Source organism: Perognathus longimembris, chromosome 17, assembly GCF_023159225.1.
Source record: "Perognathus longimembris pacificus isolate PPM17 chromosome 17, ASM2315922v1, whole genome shotgun sequence".
NCBI lineage: Eukaryota > Metazoa > Chordata > Mammalia > Rodentia > Heteromyidae > Perognathus > Perognathus longimembris.
This window is the reverse complement of record NC_063177.1, coordinates 33,255,316-33,278,164: the sequence shown is the minus strand read 5'-3', so window position 1 is coordinate 33,278,164 and position 22,849 is coordinate 33,255,316. Positions and strand designations below refer to the sequence as shown.

The following is a 22,849-nucleotide window of genomic DNA, read 5'->3' as shown; positions in this document are numbered from 1 at the left end:
TGAGAAAGTGGCTATCTTTATTTGGGTAAATGTATGTAGATAAAATTCCCAAGTTTTACCTAGAAGTCAGAGTGAATACTGTGGTGGGGGGCGGGGTGTGGGGAGAGAGAAACAAGTGATTTTTTTTTTCTCCTGGTCCTGGGCTTCCACTCAGGGCCTGGGAGCTGTCCCTAAACTTTTTGCTCAAGACTAGTGTTCTACCACTTGACCCACAGTACCACTTTTGGTAGTTTATTGGAGATGAGTCTCATGGACTTTTCTGCTCAGGCTGGCTTTGAACTTCAATCCTCAGATGTCTCCTGAGTAGTTAGGATTATAAGTGTGAGCTTGGGGCAACTGATGTTTGCTATAAACTTGGGCAGTTTTTTTTTTTTTTTTTTTTTCTGCAGAGCTGAGGACTGAACTCAGGGCCTTGGCACCTGCCAGGCAAGTGCTCTTCCACTGAGCTAAATTTCCACATGTTTGTAGTTGTTAGAGGCAATAGAGGGAAGGGACTTCTTGGGAGGTCTGTTGAGACAGGGCAGCTTGGAATGTGATGCATGTCTGTTAGATACAGCACGGGCAGTTTTAGAGGGTGAAGGAGAGTGTCAGGACCCTCGTGTGCAGTGAGGTGATAGGGCTTTAGCTTTCCTATAAGGACAATATCTAGAAAGAACAGGAGCAGTGCAGGGTGAGGGTTGGGACTCAATGTACTGCAGGTAAGTGTTATTAACCCCACTAAGGGGCAGACTGCATTCTGCTGGATGGGGAAATGTCCACTGAAATTTCCAGACCCATTGGTAACAAAAAGCAAAATCCAGAGGAGAGTGTGCTTCAGATTGAAGCCCAGAAGGAAGGCAAGTGACTATCATTGCCAGTTTCCCGAGTTGATGGTGGGTAGCCCAAGTCTGTCCTGCATCCACCTGGTCAGGCACAGGTGGTGTACTGGAGCTGCTGGGGAATGGCACGAATTCTGGGGCTTCCCAAGGCCCACACAGGAGGAGGGCATACTTACTGTTCCAGAAATACTAGAAACTAGATGCTGGTGGCTCATTCTTGTCCTTGCTTCTCTGGAGGCTGAGATCTGAGAAGGGAGATTAGAAGCCAGCCCAGGCAGAAAAGTCTGTGGGACTCTTAGCTCCAATAAGCCACAAAATAAATCCAGAAGTAGAGGTGTGGCTCAAGTCATAGAGTATCAGCATACAGCAAGAAAGCTAAGGGAGAACACAGTTCCTGAGTTCAAGCCCCAACACACACACACACACACACACACACACACACACACACACACACACACTGTGGCTTAGTGGTAGAGTGCTTGCCTAGCATATATGAAGCCCTAGGTTTGATTCCTCAGAACCACATAAACAGAAAAAGCCAGAAGTGATGCTATAGCCCAAGTGGTAGAGTGTCAGCCAGGGACAGTGCTCAGGCCCTGAGTCCAAGCACCAGGACTGGCAAAAAAAGGAAAAAAAAAGGGGGGGGGGGCTTCCTCCCGATCAAATGATTGGAGTCACCACATGTGGCAGTGAAGTCTCATGGAATTTAAACCATCCCAAGATAGGGCTTGTTGGGATTCCAAGGAAGGAAACATTGATAGGGTGAACAGTCCAGATAGTTCATTAGGAGAATGCACAGAGCCACAGATTATGCTAGAGAGCCAGTGAAAGGAAAGGGATGGTCTGTCTACCTGGGCAGATGGTATTAACGGGTTAAAGTATAGAATATTTATAGGAGGGTTCAAGGAATTTTGGCTTCGGGCCTGGGCCATAAACACCTTTATTAATGTCTGGGAATGTTCAAGGCTCCAGCTTGGACAAACCTGCCAGGAAAAAGCTAGCTGGTTAGGTCACAGCCAACAAGAAACTGTGATTTATGGATACAGAAAGGAAGTTAGGGGTATGGGGGCGAGGACATTCAGGGGGGCTAGTGGTTGTGCAAAGTAGAGGGGCTAGGCACAGTCTGCAAACCAACAGGCCTAACTTCTAGAAGAATCTCGAACAATCTTGTCCCAGGTTGAGCTGAGTAACTTAGTTCAGCTCTCCGTGGTGCTGGGTGAGTGGGGACCTCCATCTCTAGATGGGAACAGGAACAAGGAGGCTCAAGGTGAGCTGGAAGGGACTGGAAAAGGATGGGTGGAGGAGACAGGTTGGTGTGTGTGTGTGTGTGTGTGTGTGTGTGTGTGTGTGTGCGCGCGCGCGCGCGCGCGCGCGCAGGCCTGGAGCCACGAGAGTTTGGAGGTGTGCTGGTGGGGGGGGGGGGGGGAAGGGGACGACGACAAATCACTTCCTGCTTTGGGAGGCCTTCCTCATTCAACCAGGGGAGGCGGGCACCCCAGACCACTGGGCGGAGACCGAGCGCCGGCCCGCTGGGCTGGGCCTCCAGGGTTGGTCGGCCGGTCCGGGCGGCCCCACCCCTCGCCCCTCCTCCGGGTGGTCGCTCCGGTCTCCCAGCTCCTACCGCCGCCGCGTCTGGATCTCTCGGCTTCCCGGTAAGGCTGGGGCGCCCTCCTGGGGCCCCTCACACCTTCAGCCCCTCCCCGCCCTCCCTCTCGGGCCCTCCACCCCGGCCTCCGTGTCCCCTCTTCGGCCTGGGGCCTGGCGGGGCGGCCGCGGCCGGGAAGCCACGTGTCCCTGGCCCGGGCCGCCGCCCACGTGGCTTCCTGGACCCAGGGCCCTGCCCGGGCCGGCCGTCCTGACCGCACCTCCGGCCCCGCAGAGCCATGGCGAACCTGGAGCGGACCTTCATCGCCATCAAGCCCGACGGCGTGCAGCGAGGCCTGGTGGGCGAGATCATCAAGCGCTTCGAGCAGAAGGGATTCCGCCTGGTGGCCATGAAGTTCCTGCGGGTAACGCGCCACGAGCCCCCCCGCCCCGCCCCCCCCCCCCCCCGGCAGCCGCCCGCTCGCCGGTGCCTTGCGGGTCGGCGTCTCCTTGCCCAGGGCCCTGGGCTGCTTTCCCCGTGCCCCGCACCGTCCCCGAACCGCCGCGGCCCGCTGGCCCCGTTCCCAAGCCCCAGAGGACCCGGCGCCCTTGGGAAGGTGGCTCGTGCCCGGGGCTGCCGCCTGGGCCCGCGGGGGGCATCCGGCCGGCCCGGGGCCCTCACCTGGCTTGCCGGTGGGTCGCGCGGAGGGCGTGCGGCCGGGAATGGAGCCCGAGTTTCCTTCCGGCCCGCGTGGGGCAGCGCTGGCCCGGGATGGGGGCGCGCAGCCCATGGGTGCCGCAGCCTGGAAACTTGGCGACGAGGGAGGCCTGAGTGTCGTGTGCCTCTGCCTTGGTCTGGGGGGCACTGACGGTAGTTCCCATCTTTCATTCGGGCCACTGATCCAAGCCCCCTACACTTGCGAGTCCGTCAGTGAAAAGGACGTTATCCGAAAGGATTGAGAGGCATTGGGTAGGCCTGAGGGCTTCGATGTGGTCTCTTATCTGCCACCCTTCAACTCCTTTGCTGAGGATTAGAAAATCCTTGGCTGCACGAGAGTGTGTTTATGATCATAACAGCCTCCCCTCCCCTGCTTAGAAGGCATGATGATTAGAATTGTACTAGGTCCCAGTTTCCAAGAATCTGTCATGTGGGCTTGGGAAGATGGGTTGGAGCCATATTTGAGCCTGTCTGTTTGGTTTCCTCCTGGGACCCTCTGAATGTCAGGCCTCCGAGGACCACCTGAAGCAGCACTACATCGACCTGAAGGACCGTCCCTTCTTCCCGGGGCTGGTGAAATACATGAACTCTGGGCCCGTGGTGGCCATGGTGAGTCCAAAGGAGGGGGGGAAAGGAGGCTGAGAAGAACCAGGGAATTGCTCCGTGCCTGAGTGTGTGTGTGTGTGTGTGTGTGTGTGTGTGTGTGTGTGTGTGTGTGTGTGCTTTTTCTGCCATCTTTACCCTATTCATAACTTATGAGTGATATTTTAATTAAAATATTAATTTTACCAACTGATCAGTTAAGGACTGGCACCTTGCTGTGTGGCCCAGCCTGGCCTTGAACTTTGGTGAATCTCCAGACTTCTCACTGTGTGGTCTGTTCTTAGACTAACCCCCCTGACCTAAATTCTGTTTTACAAATAGGGCCTGCTGGTGTTTGGTTAAACTGCAGCTTGGGAGGGGTTAAAAGTGGAATCACGGCTGGGAATGTGGCTTAGTGATTAGAGTGCTTGCATGAAGCCCTGGGTTCGATTCCTCAGTGCCACATAAACAGAAAAGGCTGGAAGTGGCGCCGTGGCTCAAGTGGCAGAGTGCTATAGCCTTAAGCAAAAGAAGCTCAGGGACAGTGCCCAGGCCCCAGGACTGGCAAAAAAAAAAAAAAAAAAAGTGGAATCATTTTAGAAAAAAGGGCTAAGGGCAGGGCAGGAGGGGGGTGGTCACATGCTTGCCTTGCTAGCTTTTTTTTTTTTTTTTTGCCAGTCCTGGGCCTTGGACGCAGGGCCTGAGCACTGTCCCTGGCTTCTTTTTGCTCAAGGCTAGCACTCTGCCACTTGAGTCACAGTGCCACTTTTGGCCATTTTCTGTATATGTGGTGCTGGGGAATCAAACCCAGGGCTTCAAGTATACGAGGCAAGCGCTCTTGCCACTAGGCCATATCCCCAGCCCTTTTTTTTGGGGGGGGGGGGGGCAGTCCTGGGGCTTGGACTCAGGGCCTGAGCACTGTCCCTGGCTTCTTTTTGCTCAAGGCTAGCACTCTGCCACTTGAGCCACAGCGCCACGTCTGGCCATTTTCTGTATATGTGGTGCTGGGGAATCAAACCCAGGGCCTCATGTATAGGAGGCAAGCACTCTTGCCACTAGGCCATATCCCCAGCCCCCCTTGCTAGCTTTTGACTTGCATGTCTGGGGCTGTGCAGTGAGTTCCTCCTTACCCAGCTAAGCTACACACAGAAACCCAAACAGATCATAGGAACAAAGGACTGTCTCTCCTGGGACAATCTCTCTTCCTGAACAAAAAAAGTGCTAAATACCTGTTTCATAGATTTCTTTTTAAAATTTATTTTATTATAAAAGTGATATACAAAGGGGTCACAAGTTACATAAGTCAGGTAATGAGTACATTTCTCTTTGACAGATGTTTTTGACCATAATGCTTCCTAGACAGAAATGAACACTTCAGGGCTAGGGGCATGTTTCTAGCATTGTAGTTAGTTCAAACCCCAGTACCCCCCAAAGTAAATAAGTACACTTCCAAATTTTCTCATGAAAAACTTAAATGTACCAGGTGCATGTCTCAAGCTTGTAATCCTCACTTCTCATGAGGCTGAGACTGAGCTGATTGAGGTTCAAAACCAGCTGTAGCTCACACCTGTAATCCTAGTAACTCAGGAGGCTGATATCTGAGGATTCTGATTTGAAGCCAGTCTGGGCAGTTTCCTGGTGAAAATCCTGTGAGACTTAACCACCAAAAAAGCTGGAAGTGGAGCTGTGGCTCAAGTGATAGAGTGCTGTTCTTGAGCAAAAAGGCTCAGAGACAGTGCCTGGACGCTGAGTTCAAGCTCCAGGATTGGCAAACAAAACAAAACAAAAACCCTAACAGCTGGAGTAGAATAGTCTTAGAGATTCTGTCTCTAATTAGCAAAAAGCCCAGCTTGGCTCAAATGGTAGAGTGCCAGCTCAAAGTGCAAAGCTGTTGAGTTCAAATCCCAGGACAAAGGAAAAAAAACCCAACTATGTGATACCTGAAGCAAAAATTCTCCAGTGTTATGCTAGAAGAGTCTCTTCCCATGACTTATATGTCCAGTTGCTAGTAAAACCAAGGTGTTATTGGGAGACACTGAAATCTCAGAGAAAGACAACTTTCTGATCCTACGTGGCTTTCTTCTGCTCTTCTCTGGAGTACTTTCCCTTTTTTGTCAGTCTTGGTTTGTCTCCCCCTTAGGTGGATTGGAAACTCCCCCAAGTTGAGTAGATCTTCCTGTTTCACAGACTTGGCTTTTTTTGTTGTTGTTCTTATAGGCCCCTACAATATTTTGGGTTATGGAACAGTCTCTGGTTGATCTTTGGTGACTGCTTAAGGGAAGAGGGAAGATCTGTTTCAGTAATTCCTCCTTCTCTCTGGTCAAGGTCTGGGAGGGGCTGAACGTGGTGAAGACTGGCCGAGTGATGCTTGGAGAAACCAATCCAGCAGATTCGAAGCCAGGCACCATTCGAGGGGACTTCTGCATTCAAGTTGGCAGGTGAGTCCTTGGGTGGGGGTAAGGCTATTTGACTTAACTCCCTTTAAAAGGAGTCTAGCACTTTTTTTTTTTGCCAGTTCTGGGCCTTGGACTAAGGGCCCAACCACTGTCCCTGGATTCTTTTTGCTCAAGGCTAGCACTCTGCCACTTGAGCCACAGTGCCACCTCTGCCATTTTCTATATATGTGGTACTGGGGAATTGAACCCAGGGCTTCATGTATACGAGGCAAACTCTTGCCACTAGGCTATATTCCCAGCCCCGGATCTAGAACATTTGACAGCAGGAAGGGTGAATGATAGTGAGTGTGGTCACAGTACTTCATATGCATGTGTGAAAGTAGAGCAATGAAAGCTGTTAAAACTTGAGGAAGAGAACTTGAGGAGTGACTTTGATTTGGGTACCTTGTGTATAGAAATATAGTGAAACTGCAAAATAGATGCTAATAAGAACTTGCACAGAACATTTTGTTTTTGCCTTTTTTTTGGAGGGGGAGGGGGTTGCCAGTCGTGGGGCTTGAACTCAGGGCCTGAGCTTCTTTTGCTCAAACCTAGCGCTCTACCATCTGAGCCACAGCTCTACTTTTGGCTTTTTTGCTAGTTTAGTGGAGATAAATGTCTCACAGTTTTCTGCCCCAGTTGGCTTTAAACCATGATCCTCAGATCTCAGTCTCCTGAATAGCTTAGGGTTACAGGCTTGATTGAGCCACTGGCGCCTGTCTCTGAACATTTTGTATACTTCCTGATTTTGAATAATTTGAACTGTAGTTGATAATTAACATTGCATAAAGGCTTTCATAAATAGTTACTTTGTACGTTACTTAAAATTCTACCCTGGCCTTTGCCCAAGGGAGCCACATACGACAGTTGCTACGTGATACAGCAGAAGGTACCTAAGTATGGGGAAAGGATGGTTTTTTTGATATGTAGTCATCAAAACACTTAGGACATTGAGACGATATAGGATCTTAAACCAAGCATCTTTTTTTTTTGCCAGTCCTGGGCCTTGAAATCAGGGCCTGAGCACTGTCCCTGGCTTCTTTTTTTTTGCTCAAGGCTAGCACTCTACCACTTTGAGCCACAGCGCCACCTCTGGCCATTTTCTATATATGTGGTGCTGAGGAATCGGACCCAGGGCTTCACGTATACAAGGCAAGCTCTCTACCTACCACTAGTCCATATTCCCAAACCAAGCATCTTTCTAGGTTTATAATTCGTTTTAAAACACTTTGGGTTGGGCAAGGTATGTCTATTTCCTTCCTTTGCTATAATCCATTAAAATACATTTTGGTCCTTTAAAACATAACTAGTAATTGTTCTGTTTCTTAGGAACATCATTCATGGCAGTGACTCAGTAAAAAGTGCTGAGAAGGAAATCAGCTTATGGTTTAAGCCTGAAGAATTGGTTGATTATAAGTCTTGTGCTCATGACTGGGTCTATGAGTAGAAGCGGACACAGCAGGGGTCCTCATCACCTTCAGCAATGCCTGTGTCCCTGGACCCAGCTTTCTGTTTCACTGAGAGAATATGACGGAACTTTTCTAAAGCATATTTGCCAATAAAGCTTTTGGAACTCGGCGTGCAGAGTCCTGTGCTGATTTGATGCTGAGAAGTGATTTTGTTTCCCTGGCTTAGAGGCATTACCCGAACAAATGAGTGATGTTTCTTCTGGAGGAATCATTTCTTTCTCCAAGCGAGGGTATAGTTAAAGACACTGAGGGAAAGTAGTAGGGAGAAGGGCAAAGCTTGGCCCTGGCTGTAAATGTTTAAGGATTTGTAGATACTAGTCAAGTGATCCAGATTTATGTTTGTGGAAGTCTGAAGACAGGTAAAATAGGAATAATACCTACCATGGTAATGCACAATTGAAAACACTGGCTTGTCCATAGCTGGTATACAGGTATTCCTGCATTGGGGCTTGAACTCAAGACTGGTGCTCTACCACTTAAGCCACAGCTCTACTTCTGGCTTTTTGGTGGTTAGCTGGAGATAAGAGTCCTAGCTTTATCTGCCTAGGCTTGCTCCAAACCTTGGTCCTCAGATCTCAACCTCCTAGGATTATAGGTATAAGTAAGCCACTAGTGCCTGGCTGCAGTGGAATAGTTAGCATACTGTTTCTTAGCAGTGGATGGCTTAAAAATTTGAGGTAAAGTCCGGCACTGGTGGCTCATGCCTGTAATCCTAGCTACTAAGGAGGCTGAGATCTGAGGATTGTAGAGCGAGTCTGGGCAGCAAAGTCCCCATGAGACCCTTAACTCTAACCACCCAAAAAACTGGAAGTGGGACTGTGGCTCAAAGCCTTTGCACTATCCTTGAGCAAAAAGAGCTCAGGAACAGTGCCCAGGCCCTGAGTTCAACCCCCACAACTGACTTCCCCCTCCACCCCCAAAAAACAGGTAAATTTTGCTGGGTCGGCATAGTTGTAAAGTCCATCTGTATCACATTTTTTGGAGTCTCTCCCAAACCTCCGGAGGGCAGAGGGGCTAAAGGTTATATTACCAGTTGCCAATACTGTTGTCATGCCAATGTAGTGAAGCCTGTAGGAGTGCCCACACTCCTGGTGGCATGCCTAGAAGAGACATGGAACTTCTATGCCCCTTGGGTCTTCGCCCTATGCATCTTTCAAGAAACCAGTGGGAGCTGCTCCAGCAGATCAAATCCATTGAAGTACAAGCTGCAATGAGTCATGTGGCAAGTACAGATTCCTAGGTAGTGTCAGGATATCAGTTGAAGTGTGGGAGAACTACTTGGTGTGGGGAATGAAGCTCACTGTGTGTGTATGTGTATGCCGGTCTGGGGTCTTAGCCCTCCGTCCCTCAGTCTCCCACTGAGCACGTTAACCCTAAAGCACAACCTTAGCCAAGTAACTTCATTATGCTTACTTTGCACAGCCCGCACCTTAAAGTTTGGTTCTGCTGAAATCCCAGCGCCAATTCAGTCTCGTCTCCATGTTTTCTTTTACTGTTCTTCCTACTAGCTAACAAGAAATTCCCCAGATAGCCAGCACCTGGCTTTACATCATGGTCTCAGCAGGAAGATATGGCCTAGCATCACAGGATATGTGACACTGCCCCCACCCCCAAAACATCAATAAATTAACTTGCTCAAGAACACACCTAACTTTAACATTTTATTTTGTGTAAAAAAGGGCAAATTTAGTGAATTATTTTCATCTTGTACACAAAGTTATAATTTTAATGCTTTTCACATCCATGCTGAATTCGCAATTTGGTAAAAATGAAGGAAACATAAATTTCTCCAAAGGAATTTTTCACGCCATTATATACACTTTGTGAGAAAGTTTCAAATACTTTCTCAGTAATCACGTTACCAGAAAATAAAAGATTAAATTTGTACAGATATTGATCTATATATCAAATACATACAGAAATGATGTAAAAACCTTAATGCAGTTTACTTTGACCTCTGTCCTCAAAAGATTTGCCCAGGGACAGATGCTTTCTTTTGTATAAATGACTGTGGCTTTATTTAAAATATGAAAATCAAAGGAAGAAACCCAGTTTAATCACAGTATTTTTAAAATCCCTTCCCAATATTAAAGGATCATTACCAAATATATAGCACCATAATACAAATATTGATGGGAGGGGGGATTCACATCACGCAAAATTAATAATAATAAAAACAAACAAACACTGAAAACCCGTGTTAGTATCCGAGAAGTTGATAACAGCTTTAGCTTTCCTCATACACAGCAAGGAAAAGGTTAAAAGAGTTTAAACTAACAAAAGTTCCCAAGTAATCTGAACAAGGAAGGAAACACAAATAAAAAATACAAACTCAAGGTCAGCAGTACATTTGAACCGTAATGGGACTACTGAGTTGTACGACTGGAGTTATGGCTACGACATAAATCTCCTCTGCAGGAATTTATTTCCTATTTATCGTGAGCAGCAGGAGTGAGAATCTTGAACAGTGAAGAGGGCTCCGGGCTTCAGGCTGGGTTTAGACCACAGAAGGTCCTTAACCCAAGTCTTCAATTGTTGGTTGCTGGATCAAGAGAAGAAACACTTTACGAGTGGCTGGGAGATTCTACAACACGCAGAGCCTGGTTTGGCTGTAGAATTGAAGGTTATAAAACCTGGCTACAAATGAGCATTTCACAGAACTATTATTAGTAGGACTGGCGGGCTCCCAACCACACCACCCCTGGGGTATGCAGCTCCCTGGAGTCCCTACCCCCAAGGTACTGGCAGTTACACCTTGACCTGTACCAAGGAACCAGAGTCCTGGGTCTAATCTGCTGAGCCTGAGATTAAAGACTGCTGTCACCTTTGCCTTGGACCTCTTCTAGGCTTTAAGCTCATAGGAAGATTCTTCAACAAAGTTAAAGATCTGGGAAGTGTGAGGATGTCACATTTACAGTACGGCCCTCTCAGCAATGCTGTCCAAGATAAATATCCAGTAATTTGATAGCTGAATTCACATATATTTGACACATAAGAATCAACCTGCGTTGATGTGATCTGCATTTATGCCCCCAGAGTCAGTATTAAGAAATGGTGACATGTGATTCCATACATTCTTACACTATAAAGTAACACAATTTACTTCCAGTAGCTACTACAAAACCTTATGTATGTTATTAACCCCTCTTGCATAGAATGAGGTAAACCTGTGCGTATTACCAATACTATTATTCCCAAAAGTAGAGCAATATTTTAGAAAATTAAATTGCTGGTTTTTAAATGTTTCTATGCATTTTAAAACTCAAAACAAAAATCTTACCTAAAATGGTCTCCTGGGGCTTCCGACTAACATTGTTTTTAAAGCATTCCATAGGCCGAAGGACTGTAGAGGTTAATCATTTTGATTAATTTCTAATTAGCCCTGCCTGTTTTCCAGAGGAGATGGTCAGCATTACCACTCTGAAGAGGTCAGGCTAAGACCCCGAGCACTTCTAGAACAGATGCAATGAATTCCTGAGAGTTTATAGTTTATGAACCTTACTGGTAAACACTAGCACTCTCTCATTCAGTCACAACTCGGTAGAAGGTTTGAAAATGCAGAGAGCAAACCTTTCATCAATTTACCCTTTTATCCTACTAAAGGATGCTAAGTGAATTGTAAAATAGGGAATGTTCAAAATGGTCCAAATCAGTTGTATTGTTAAAAAGAAATTCTGACTACAATTAAAGACAATTCAAACTATATATACGGAATTTAAAAAAAATGAAATTCTCTTTCAGATCAGTTTTCTGACAAATCCAGGGTAGTTAAAAGTGGAGCTGGAATGATTCTGAAATCTATATCTATTGGCTTTGATCACCTTAGAATGTGATTCTCCTGGTCATGTAGACATTTGTTTTGGGGTGTGGCTGCACCAAATTGCTATCTCCAGATGGAGGGGAAATGGGCCCGATGCCCATCAGAATCCCTTCTGAGGGGTTTGTTAGCAAGGAAAACAAAGGAAACTCAGGATAATATTGCATTTTCTCAACCCTTCATCATGTAGACTGAGATCCTGTATATTTTGTCAACCATTCCAGTTTAACGTTTTAGTGTTAGGATAATTTTACTCCTTCCCTACTTAAAAGAGAACATTAAAAGTATCCAGAGTTCTTCCAGTTTCATATAGAACTCCAAATAAATTTTCGCAGAATGAAAAACGTCTGTACATTTAAAATGGGCTTGCAATAAAACGCCAATGAGCAGAATAAATGGCCCCTCTGTATGAACGTGGGGAGGGGCCTCTGTGAGGGTTCAGTTGCATATTTCTGCAGCAAAGGAAGCTGGAGATGTGACTGGCCTAACTTCTGAAATCCAAAAATCTCCCAACAGGTACCAAGAAGGTTCACTTGTAATGACAGTTCATTTGCATTTACAACTATCTCCTTCGTAAATCATTTCCTTCAATCCTGCTACCTAAACTTTAATCTTACCAAAAAAGTTAGAATTTCAGTTCTTGTTAACAATGCACATAAATCCAAACTTGGAAAATATTACAAAATTCTTTCAAAAGCTTCAAATACAACACAAAAATTGTCCATCTTTATAAATTGAAAAATTCCCCCCCCCCCACTAAAATAGTTTCCCCACCCACCTGAAAAATCTGGAACTGAAATTTTCTGTGTTTAGCAAAATGTCCCAGTAGAATAGCCCGCTGTACAGCTAGATTGATTATAAATCAGTCCTGTGTAAAATTTTCCCCCTCCCACCCTCAAGTTCATTCATGGCTCTTGTTTGATGTAGAAGTTGGCAGAGCCATTGCTTTCCTGATCAGATGCTCCTTGGAGGAAGTTGTAGTCCTCTCCATCTAGCAACTCCTCCTTCAGCTGCAGTGTAGTCACTGTGTGGGAGGGAGAAACATAAGAGAGGTTACCAAGCCTGGATATCCATATTGCCTTTAGTCTTCACGCTATCACCTCTACAGTTAGTAAGACTTCATTTCTTCAACAATTCTTAAAACAAAATCCAGCAGAGATAGAGATGTAGCTCAGTGGTGGAGTACTGCCTAACTTGCAGGAGCAAGTATGAGCATTGAATTCATTTTTTAAAAATCTTTGCCAGGCTGGGAATGAATCCAGACAGAACCATGGGTATGCATATGCTAGGCAAAAAAAATCACACCACTGGGCTACACTCCCAGCACTAATTTTAATTTTCAAGCTATATAGGTGACTAAGGAATATTTTGAAAAGAAATAACACTGCACACCAGTCAAGGTAAGAGTTCATTAACTGAAAATAATTAGGAATTTTCTTATGATTCAGCATTCACTTTTATGTCAATGTCTATTATGTCAATGTGTATAGAAATGATGCATTTCTTGGATGTTTTTGAAGCATAATAATAGCACAAGAAATATTTCATCTTAATCTTATTATCCCTAAGGACTACCAGTATTTTAATTTTTGTGGTGCTGAGGCTCAAATCCAGGGCCTCACACAGATGAGGCAAAGTGCTCTACCACCGACCCCAGCCGAGGAGTATGGATTCAAAGGATTTCCTGGGTGGGCATGGTGGTCCATGCCTGGAATGTCAGCCCTTGGAAGGCCGAAGCAGGAGGGCCTCGAATTTCAGTCCTGTGGGCTTCGTAATATCCTGTCTTAAAAACAAGGGAAAACAAAAACTGACAAACCACACAAACAGAAAGGTTTCCTTCAGAAAAAAAACCCTCATATTAAAATAATAACATAAACCACTATTAACTTATAAAAACAAGTCCAGTATCAAACTCATAGTAAAACTGCAACGACAAAACAAAACAAAACAAAGAACTGCAACGACAGAGAACCTGGGTAATTGTTTTAGTTAAAATACCAAATCAGTATCTGTGTGTGGGGGTGCACACCCGTGTGCTCATCTACTTGGGAGGTGAGGCTGGAAGGCTGTACCAGCAGGGGCAAAGGTGGCAATGCCATACCTCAGAAGCAAAATACAGGGCTGGGAGTGTTAGATCACTTCCCTAGAAAGCTTGAAGCCCTGAGTTCAAACTCCAGTACTGGGGGAATAAAAGAGAACAGGCAGCAGCAGCAAAATACAAAAAGCAAAGCGCTAGGATGTGCGCCTCAAGTGACAGCAGTACTGGGCGACAGGAGTTCACTGACATCAGCAAAGTGCACAATTACTGTTGCTAATATTAACAGTAGTGTTCACTGCTTGCCAGACTTTATAACGAAAACAAACCAACAGTATAAGCAGTCCTCAATTTATGAATAGACCAATATGTCTTTATTTCAATGGAGAACTGTTTCCAATTTCCAGTATTTGATGAGGTAGGTCCCACATCTCTGGTGGCCACAGAATAAATGATGGTCCGAACTCTTAGTTTAAGGGCTCTGTTATGTAAGTAAGGATCAAGAAAAAAGGAATTTTATCTCTCCTGGGTCTCAAATTGATCACAGGCCGAATTTAACTTTGAGATTTTCCTATCTCCTTTTATGAGCCCTTCTTTTCTTGTTATTGCCCCTCAATACAATTACCCAGTGCTCTACTGCTGACCTACATTTTTAGCTTCCATTTCCTGATATTAGTTGTAGAAAATGATTAAAAAAAATAACAGCCTCTAACCAGGTGCTAATGGCTCACACCTGTAATCCTAGGCATTTGGGAGGCTGAGGTTCAAAACCAGCTGTGGCAAGGAAAGGAGGTGAGACTCATCTCTAATTAACTAACAGCCAGAAGTGGAGCTATGGTTCAAGTGGTAGAGTACTAACCTCAAGCAAAAAAGGTCAGGGACAGCCTCCAGGCCCTGAGTTCAAGCCCTAGGGGCTGGCACTAAAAAAAATAAAAACAACAAAATAAACAGGGTCAGGTGGTGGTGGCTTACATCTACCAATCTGAGCTACTCAGGAGAATGAGATCAAAGGACTGGTGTGCAAAGCCACCTTAGACAGGTAAATTAGAGAGACGCTCATCTCCAATTAACCAGCAAAAAGCGAGAAGTAGAGGTGTGGTTTAAGAAACAAAGTAAGAGCACAAGGCCCTGAGTTCAAGCCCCAGTAACGGCACAAAAACAAACTCTAAAAAACAAAATATCCCCCCAAAGTTTTAAATAATAAATCTTTTGAGCGATAACCATTTATTTCTGTTACTTTTATATCTGTTTTGGTACTGGTGGTGAAAAAGAGTAATACAAAGACAGAAAAGTGAATACATTTGGTGTGTAATAACAAAACGCCAATCAAGTCACTGAAAGTTAAGCAAGTAAAACTGTAGTTTTCTTAAAAAACCAACCAAAAAAATCAAAAACTGTTTAATAAAAATGCTGTTACAGAGAACAATACCAAATGTGTAATAGTTATCTTTCAAATTCAGCCAACATGCATTAGGTGTTAGTGACATTTTAAACAATACCATAAAAACAAGACACAGGAAACAGAAAACCCAAATTTCATTAAAGGTGCAGTACCCACAATAAAAGGTTGGTTAAAACAGCATCTTATTACATGATGATCAGATGGCTAAATGAATGGGAATTACTATGCTTCAAGATCAAACACGTTTCATTCAAATGGATGCTTTTTTTAAGTGTAGAGAGATAAGCTGAGGTTTTTACAGCCCATCCTGGAGCTAACATGCATTTTCAATATCAAAAATTAAAATTTCTGAATTAAGCTTCTAGTCACGTGAAAATATGGAAGTGATATGCTTAAAAGAATCACTCAAAATGAAGGTGAAACACTCACTCAGATGTGGAATGTTTAATGCAACGTTCCATTGTTTCCATGGAGCCTAGAAGAAAGCCTGTCTGGTATGTTCCTTCACAGTAATCATTTCTCCTTTCTAGGCCTTATTCTCAATGAATGATGGATGAGATACAATAGCTCCTGCACCTAATGGCACTTTGTACAATACATTTTTCTTAGCTCTAACTTTACATAGGTCACTCTGTCGACACTAATTACTAACCTTTCAGGAGATAGATTAATGGGTATGACATTTTCCCAGCTACAAAGTTCTCAAATAATAAACAACAGTTAATCGATCAACGTGGCTTTCCGGTAATTAAGCAGTAATGCAGTCCCTAAAGTATCACCAGAGGAAAGCATCCCATATGCCTGAAGATGTACCCTCAGCTTAGAAGACACTAGAGGAAAAAGGAAGTCGCATAGGCATCGCATGGTTTCCATCCAGCATGGGGTTTTGCAATCTTGGAAGTCACACTCTGTTTTCCACGAATCAGAATCTCACGAAACTTAACATGTGCCTCTAAAATTAAATCTGGGGCTGGGGATATGGCCTAGTGGCAAGAGCGCTTGCCTTGTATACATGAGACCCTGGGTTCGATTCCCCAGCACCACATATACAGAAAATGGCCAGAAGTGGCGCTGCGGCTCAAGTGGCAGAGTGCTAGCCTTGAGCAAAAAGAAGCCAGGGACAGAGCTCAGGCCCTGAGTCCAAGGCCCAGGACTGGCAAAAAATAAATAAATAAATAAAATTAAATCTGTTTAAAGACCATACACTGAAAATCCAATAAAAATTCAAACATCAGTACTCAGAATATCTATAACTAGGTAAAGGAAGTCTATTTCATAAATAGCAATTGTAAGAAACTGGAATGCTTTTTAGATAAGATTTTGAAAGGTTTCCATTAAAGGGCATATAACTTTGGGTTTGTAATAGTAATGTTTTTCATATACAAGGGTATAATTTCCTTTAACATAAGGATGTGAGAGTGATCTTCAGAAGAACAGGACTTTGAAGGAGCAAGATGGCTTCTCCATCTCTCACATTGTGAAAATATATTTCAAAAGGGTCAAACCTCTCCCCCCCCCACAAAAAACAAAGATAAAAGCTAATGGCTTAGTGTAAAAATAAGAGTAAACAGAAAAAAGAGAAGAAAGCAATTTCTAGGCACTAAGACCTATAAAAAGACATTTTAAAGCTATGGTAGATTATGTGACAAACAGATATGAAACTGGCTTTGATGCGAGAGGATGCAGATTCACGTCTAAAGTTCACCCTAGGAAAGTGACACCTTCCTGACAATAATCCACCTTTCTTAGCAATTACAAAGGGAAAAATCTTTCCACTGTCTGTCTCGCAATCTAGCTCCCTGGCCTCATGAATTGAAACTCAAACTAAATGTCATGTGCCTAATTTAATTAATCACCACATACAAGGAACATGAAATTGTGGAAATACATTTCACTCAATCTAATACGTGATCACACAGGCATTATATTCCTTTATGTATAGTCACCTAATAGCAAGGTAATGTTACTACTAAACTCCAAAATGCTCTAGAATTCAAAACACAGCCCTTCCATGAATGGGATGTTATGGAATGTTATGAAGAAAGCCTCACTTTGGTCTGACCAAGCAGAGAGATCCTTCACAAGAATTGGTAAATGTAAAACATTTAACCATCTCAATGAAACCATGAAATAGAAGTTGCTTCACAATTCCATAAACTGAAATGATCATTTCAGCCTAGCTCAGAGTTTTCTAACAACAAAAAAGTCCTTTCCTGGGATGATATGTCTTAGTGAAGTGACTATCAAGGACCAGTGAGAATGAATTTTTTTAGGCAAAATAAAAGCTGCAATGAGTCAGCGCACCAGTCATGCCAGACCATGCTTTGTCTCCCACCACCCTGCCCAGCACGTTGCCCTCTAAAGCACCTGAGGTGCTTGCTGCATGACATGACTAGTTACCTGTTTTGAGGCTGGGCCTGAACTCTCGGCTAGTGCTGGGAGGTGGGAAGGCCCCAGGGGCTGTCTGTGCTGGCAGGGTTCCATATGGAGGAGGAGTCAACTCTTCGTCACCAGAGAAGCTCCTCCGCACCCCGCTCGACAAACTGACAGGCTTCTTCCCAACTGGCATCTTCCTCTCTAAACATCAAGTCAGACTAAAGTAAGCTTTGACTTCTGTGCGTGGTAAGAAAAGTGCATTGTATAACTAGGAAAGCTGCTTGCATAGGACAGATACTCTTTGGCAGAGAGAACTGATCAAGCTAGACTGTCTGAAAACAAGGGGTTGGAGACAGCCAGTGTGTGAGTGTGTGTATATGTGTGTGTGTGTTTTAAGAGTGACACTGTTTCTACTATGTCAGGCAGCCCTGATATCTCTCAAATGACTTTCAAACAAAACAAAGCAAAATGAACTACATACAGAACAGTTAGTATGAAGAATAGCCAGCTAATTCCTTTCAGGAGAATTTCAGCTTGAAATAGGATGAAAAGCCAGTGGAAGACAGAGAGGATAGTTTAATTTTAATTTTCATCAGTGCTGGGGACCAGCAGGGTTTTATGCATGCTAGCAGTGCTCAATGTCAGCTGCATGCCTAACTTGAGAGGTCTTAAAGTACTTTTTTTTTTTTTGGTGCTGGTCTTGGGGCTTTAACTCAGGGCCTGGGTGCTATCTTTTTTTTTTTTTTTTGGTTCTGGTTCTGGGGTCTGGGCACTGTTCCTGAATCTCTTTTGCTTAACTCTAGCGATCTATCACTTGAGCCATAGCTCTACTTTTGGTATTTTTGGTAGTTTTTAGTGGATAGACTTTCCTGCCTGGATTAGCTTCAAACTGTGATTCTCAGGTCTCTATCTCCTAAATAGCTAGGATTACAGGCATACTGGAACCCAACTTAAAAATACTTCTTTCAAAGTAGCATTCCACTGCCTTAACTGGCCTTTAGGGAGAAATCACATTAAGTCAAGGCTCAGACACACCAACTGGTTGGCAGGACATTATTGATAAACATGGTTCTTCTCTAATTTTTAGTTAGTAATATATCCTTTCAGAAAGTACCTTTTAATTCTTATAACAAAGCTTATGGCTTTTGCCTAAAAGTCCTTAATCTAATTCCTTTTAAAATAAATTCATCACTCCCGTTGGTTACGGGCTCATAAATAACCATAAGCCTTTGAGGACTTAATACAATGTTTTCACCAACCTAAAATGTAGTTTGAATTTAGGAAACACTGACAAACAGCCAAGCATAGTGAACTATACAGGACGTAAGCTGATGAGTACGTACACATATTTGCAACTGTAAGTTAAGTCTCTTTTTTCTCCAAAGTATACAACAGTACATATGGAAGGCAAACATTTTAGTTTCAGAAAATCCTAACTAAAAGATAATCTAAGCCAGCAGTACTCCTTAACCTGGAAGCTAAATTACCAGTGAATACACACGCAACTTTCAATTGCCAAAACAAAGCCATGCACAGTGACTGCTTAATAATCTTCCCAGGATAACAGACCCTGAAGAGGTAAAAAGGAGAAATCTCCAACTCAAAAGTATCACAGTACCCTCTAAAAATGGTGAAATTTAATATGGAAATTACTACTGCTTTTTCTGCTCCACACTTACTATGCCTTGACAGAAAGGAGGCTTTTGAGATCAAATAGTCTAGCTAACAACTGTCCCTTTATGGCACAAACTCAGCTTATTTGTGACCAAGCTAGGAAACCAGCTGAATATCTGTCTCTATAGGAAGAAAAGCACCATCAAACAATGTTCTGATGGACTTTAAGTAGAAAAAGACTAAAGGGCTATGAGATAAAACAAAGCCATAATAGCACCAGGAAACTCAAAGACAAATGCCAGGTGTGCAGTCCCTCTGCTGCTGACCTGTGTGCTACGGTGCTGGCTTATGTTTTGAAACCTCAAACTGGTTATCTTTTTTTTTTTTTTTGCCAGTTCTGGGCCTTGACTCAGGGCCTGAGCACTGTCCCTGGCTTCTTTTTGTTCAAGGCTAGCACTCTGCCACTTGAGCCACAGCGCCATTTATGGCCATTTTTTATATATATGTAGTGCTGGGGAATTGAACCCAGGGCTTCATGTATATAAGGCAAGCACTTTTGCCAATAGGCCATATCCCCAGCCCCAAACTGTGTTATCTTTGGAACTGAAGTTTTGTGGGAAAAATTTCTAGTAAGCTACATTCATGAAGAAAACAACAACAACAACAAAAATGAATAGCATCTTTCAATGAAAATGTCTGCTTAACACTTCAATTCTAATATTTGGAAAAGTTTTTTTTTGGTAAGATTTGTCAGCAAAACCATACTTACTTGGTGGTCTGTTTATAATTTTTACTTGACCCATTTAATGTAAATATTTGCATTTTGCTTCAGAAAATGCTCCAGAGTCTGCACAATAGATATTATGTAGTATATACTACACACAATTCTAAAATCCATGCCAGGAGCCAGGAGCTAATGTCTGTAATCCTAGCTACTCAGGAGGCTGAGATCTGAGGATCTTGGTTTGAAGCCAGCCTGGGCAGGGAAGTCCATGACACATATTTTATATCTAAATAACCACCCAAAAGCTGGAAGTGAAGCTGTGGTTCAAGTGGCAGAACACGATCCTTGAGGAAAAAAAAGTTCAGGGACAGGGCTGGAGATATGGCCTAGTGGCAAGAGTGCTTGCCTCATACACATGAAAGCCCAGGGTTCAATTCCCCAGCACCACGTATACAGAAAATGGCCAGAAGTGGCACTGTGGCTCAAGTGGCAGAGTGCTAGCCTTGAGCAAAAAGAAGCCAGGGACAGTGCTCAGGCCCTGAGTTCAAGCCCCAAGACTGGCCAAAAAGAAAAAAAAAGTTCAGGGACAGATTTCAGGCCCTGAATTCAAGCTCTAGGATTGGCACAACAACAACAACAACAAATTCCAAAAGTTTCTGAATTCCAAAATACACATCCCCAGGGGTTTCTAATAAGTAAATATTGTGGGTTTGTATTTCTATGTCCAAAGAAAAATGTGAAGGCATTAGAGATGATATCTTTAATACTGAGAGGTATTAAAGTGTCAGTTAAGAAATATATTCTAGGGCTGGGAATGTGGCTTAGTGGTAGTGTGCTTGCCTAGCATGCAGGAAGCCCTGGGTTCAATTCCTCAGTACCACATAAACAGAAAAAGACAGAAGTGGTGCTGTGGTTCAAATGGTAGAGCACCAGCCTTGAGCAAAAGCAGCTCAGGGAAAGGCCCCAGCTCTGAATTCAAGCCCCCTGGCAACAACAAAACAAATATATTCTATCTACTGTCATTTTACTCAGCTTATCTAGAAATCTAATGATAAATATCACTATTCTTAATATTACAACCGCCCCCTCCCCCCCGCCAGTGGGGCATGAACTCTGGGCTTGGGCATTGTCTCCAAGCTCTTCAGCTCAAGGCTGGTGCTTTACCACTTGGAGTCTCAGCACTACTTCAGCTACTTCATCACTTCTGGTTTTCTGGTGGTTAACTGGAGATAAAAGTCTCATGGGCTTTCCTGCCTAGGCTGGCTTTGAATCTTGATCCTTAGATCTCGGCCTCCAGAGTAGCTAAGATTAAGGCCTGAGCCACCGGCACCCAGCTTAATTCTTAAGTGATGATTAACATTCTTATTTGAACAATCAACTACATATTTCTTCCCATGTTCCTAGCGCATTAGCTCAAAATAATTTAAAACTTGTAAGCCAGAATGAACTCTGTATGTCACACTGAAGGAGGTTTGTAAACTCTGTATTCTACTCAGTCAGTAAAGGGGATTCTTCATAAGCCACTAAATACTAAAAACATCCTTAATTCTGTATCTTAGAAACCAAATTCTGGGGGCTGGGAATATGGCCTAGTGGCAAGAGTGCTTGCCTCGTATACATGAGGCCCTGGGTTCGATTCCCCAGCACCACATATACAGAAAATGGCCAGAAGTGGCATTGTGGCTCAAGTGGCAAAGTGCTAGCCTTGAGCAAAAGGAAGCCAGGGACAGTGCTCAGGCCCTGAGTCCAAGGCCCAGGACTGGCAAAAAGGAAAAAAAAAGAAACCAAATTCTGAAATCTCAGTCTTGTGCAACAGAAAGCAGTAAAACGGGTTAAACCAGCCTGTTGATCCACTTTGCAGGAAGCCTAGTGCTCAACTTGCTATGGTTCATCTTCAGAGATGAAATCACAATGGGAGCTTATCCTAAGGAACATTCAGCTGAGTGGAAGTGCAGCCTCATCTGTCTGGTCTGGAAATGCTCTAAAACTCTTTCTGGTGAATACTAATCTTTCCCAGTAGCAGGTGGGGAAAATTAGTTCTGACTGTATGTTTGTATAAGTTCTGCTCATAGAAGGAAAGGCAGGACACAGCCTCTCTGTTTACTTGGGATGTCACTCGTATGAGTTGGCTAGAGCTTCATGCTGGGAGGGAACCCTATTTCAAAGCACCATTACTAGTTGAGTTTAAGAAAGCTTAAAAAGCTCATCAGGAAGGTAAGAACAGAATATTACTTAATATTTCCACCAGTCATCCCTCGGTTAATGAGCTAGACTTGTACTTATTTGAACATACTGTGAGGCAGTTGGAAGTCTTTCACTTTTAATCCTGAAGTTATGTTTTACTATAAAAAAATCTTCAATTAAAAATAAACTTATCTCAGAGTGAAATATTCTTTGACAGGTTCCATAAACAAACCTGTGGCTTTCTATGGTAAAGACATACTTTAAAATAATCAAATATAGTTAGCATATTTTATATTCCTATGGTTAATAAATGACAACTGATTACTGTAAGGTAAAATACAGTATAGAAAGCATATTTGGAAAAATTTGGAAATCTGTCAATCTGAATTTCTTACAAGATTTATTCTATAAAGAGTTTTTCAAGAAGAATGGTTTATTAGGCTCCAAATCTGTGTAAGCATCAAGTATCTGCTTGTTTAGTTTCATAAAATAAAAAGTAAAAAACAAGAAAACACAGAAAATTGATTTTCTGAAGGTTTGCATATTACTGAAAGAATCATTATTAGGCTCTATTTTTCACTATGTATACTTTAAATTCCATGGTAGTATCATTGCTCCTGTCAATTGTTTATTAGTGGAAGGTTTGCCTTTTATGGCATACTGCACCTTTAAGCATAATACATAGTAAACAAGCATCAGATCTCACAGGGATAGAATTTTCTGTGGAAGACCACTGTGACCCCAATTGGTTAACAATTAGAAAATGTATGTAAACACCACGTGGTGACCCACTTTTCTTATGTCCTTTGTATTGCTGGGACTTAGCTTTTTTCTTCTGTTTTGATGAAGCTGATTGGCTTTCTCTTGATGCTGAAAAATAAAAGGGAAAGTTGGTACCATACTGTTAAGACAAACGACTTCTGAAAATTATTGTGCTTATCAGAGAGTACATGATGCTTTGGAAATAAGGATACATTTGTTGCTACAAAATCATAAAGCCGAATATAGTATCAGACAGATTCAGTTATGTACTTAGTATTATTTACTGTATACCAATGTATTTTTAGCTGGCAATTATAGTAAGCTGAGTT

General features: G+C 43.4%; 2 protein-coding genes and 1 long non-coding RNA gene across 17 annotated transcripts in view; 2 read left to right on the top strand and 1 right to left on the bottom strand.

Moving 5' to 3' along the window:
• The first annotated feature begins 2,316 nt into the window (after positions 1–2,316).
• LOC125366118 (nucleoside diphosphate kinase B) lies at positions 2,317–7,715 on the top strand. The gene is made up of 5 exons (XM_048366557.1): positions 2,317–2,470; positions 2,698–2,827; positions 3,628–3,729; positions 6,028–6,140; positions 7,467–7,715. The coding sequence occupies exons 2-5, from the start codon at positions 2,702–2,704 to the stop codon at positions 7,582–7,584; spliced, it is 459 nt and encodes a 152-aa protein (XP_048222514.1). The 5' UTR covers positions 2,317–2,470; positions 2,698–2,701; the 3' UTR covers positions 7,585–7,715.
• Positions 7,716–8,499: 784 nt separating this feature from the next.
• LOC125366121 overlaps positions 8,500–22,849 on the top strand; it is a 32,470-nt gene continuing 18,120 nt past the window's right edge. The window contains exon 1 of the long non-coding RNA XR_007213785.1: positions 8,500–8,846. This is a non-coding gene — a long non-coding RNA (uncharacterized LOC125366121). The remainder of the gene's footprint in view (positions 8,847–22,849) is intronic.
• Positions 10,922–22,849, bottom strand: part of Mbtd1 (mbt domain containing 1) — a 61,022-nt gene continuing 49,094 nt past the window's right edge. For 13 of the 15 annotated variants that reach the window (XM_048366548.1, XM_048366547.1, XM_048366552.1 and 10 more), the window contains 3 exons: positions 22,551–22,628; positions 17,261–17,437; positions 10,922–12,447 (listed from right to left, as the gene is read on the bottom strand). In XM_048366548.1, the coding sequence (XP_048222505.1) occupies positions 12,329–12,447; positions 17,261–17,437; positions 22,551–22,628 (374 nt within the window). In that variant the 3' untranslated portion in view covers positions 10,922–12,328. The remainder of the gene's footprint in view (positions 12,448–17,260; positions 17,438–22,550; positions 22,629–22,849) is intronic. The other 2 variants (XM_048366554.1, XM_048366555.1) reach the window with 1 other exon arrangement.

What these genes read in the sequence shown, in the direction of transcription:
- LOC125366118 (XM_048366557.1), top strand. Translation starts at nt 2,702, where the DNA reads ATGGCGAACCTGGAGCGGACCTTCATCGCCATCAAGCCCGACGGCGTG. An exon ending in CTGGGCCCGTGGTGGCCATG is followed by an intron (nt 3,730 to 6,027) that starts GTGAGTCCAAAG and finishes TCTCTGGTCAAG; the next exon opens with GTCTGGGAGGGGCTGAACGT. An exon ending in TTCTGCATTCAAGTTGGCAG is followed by an intron (nt 6,141 to 7,466) that starts GTGAGTCCTTGG and finishes TCTGTTTCTTAG; the next exon opens with GAACATCATTCATGGCAGTG.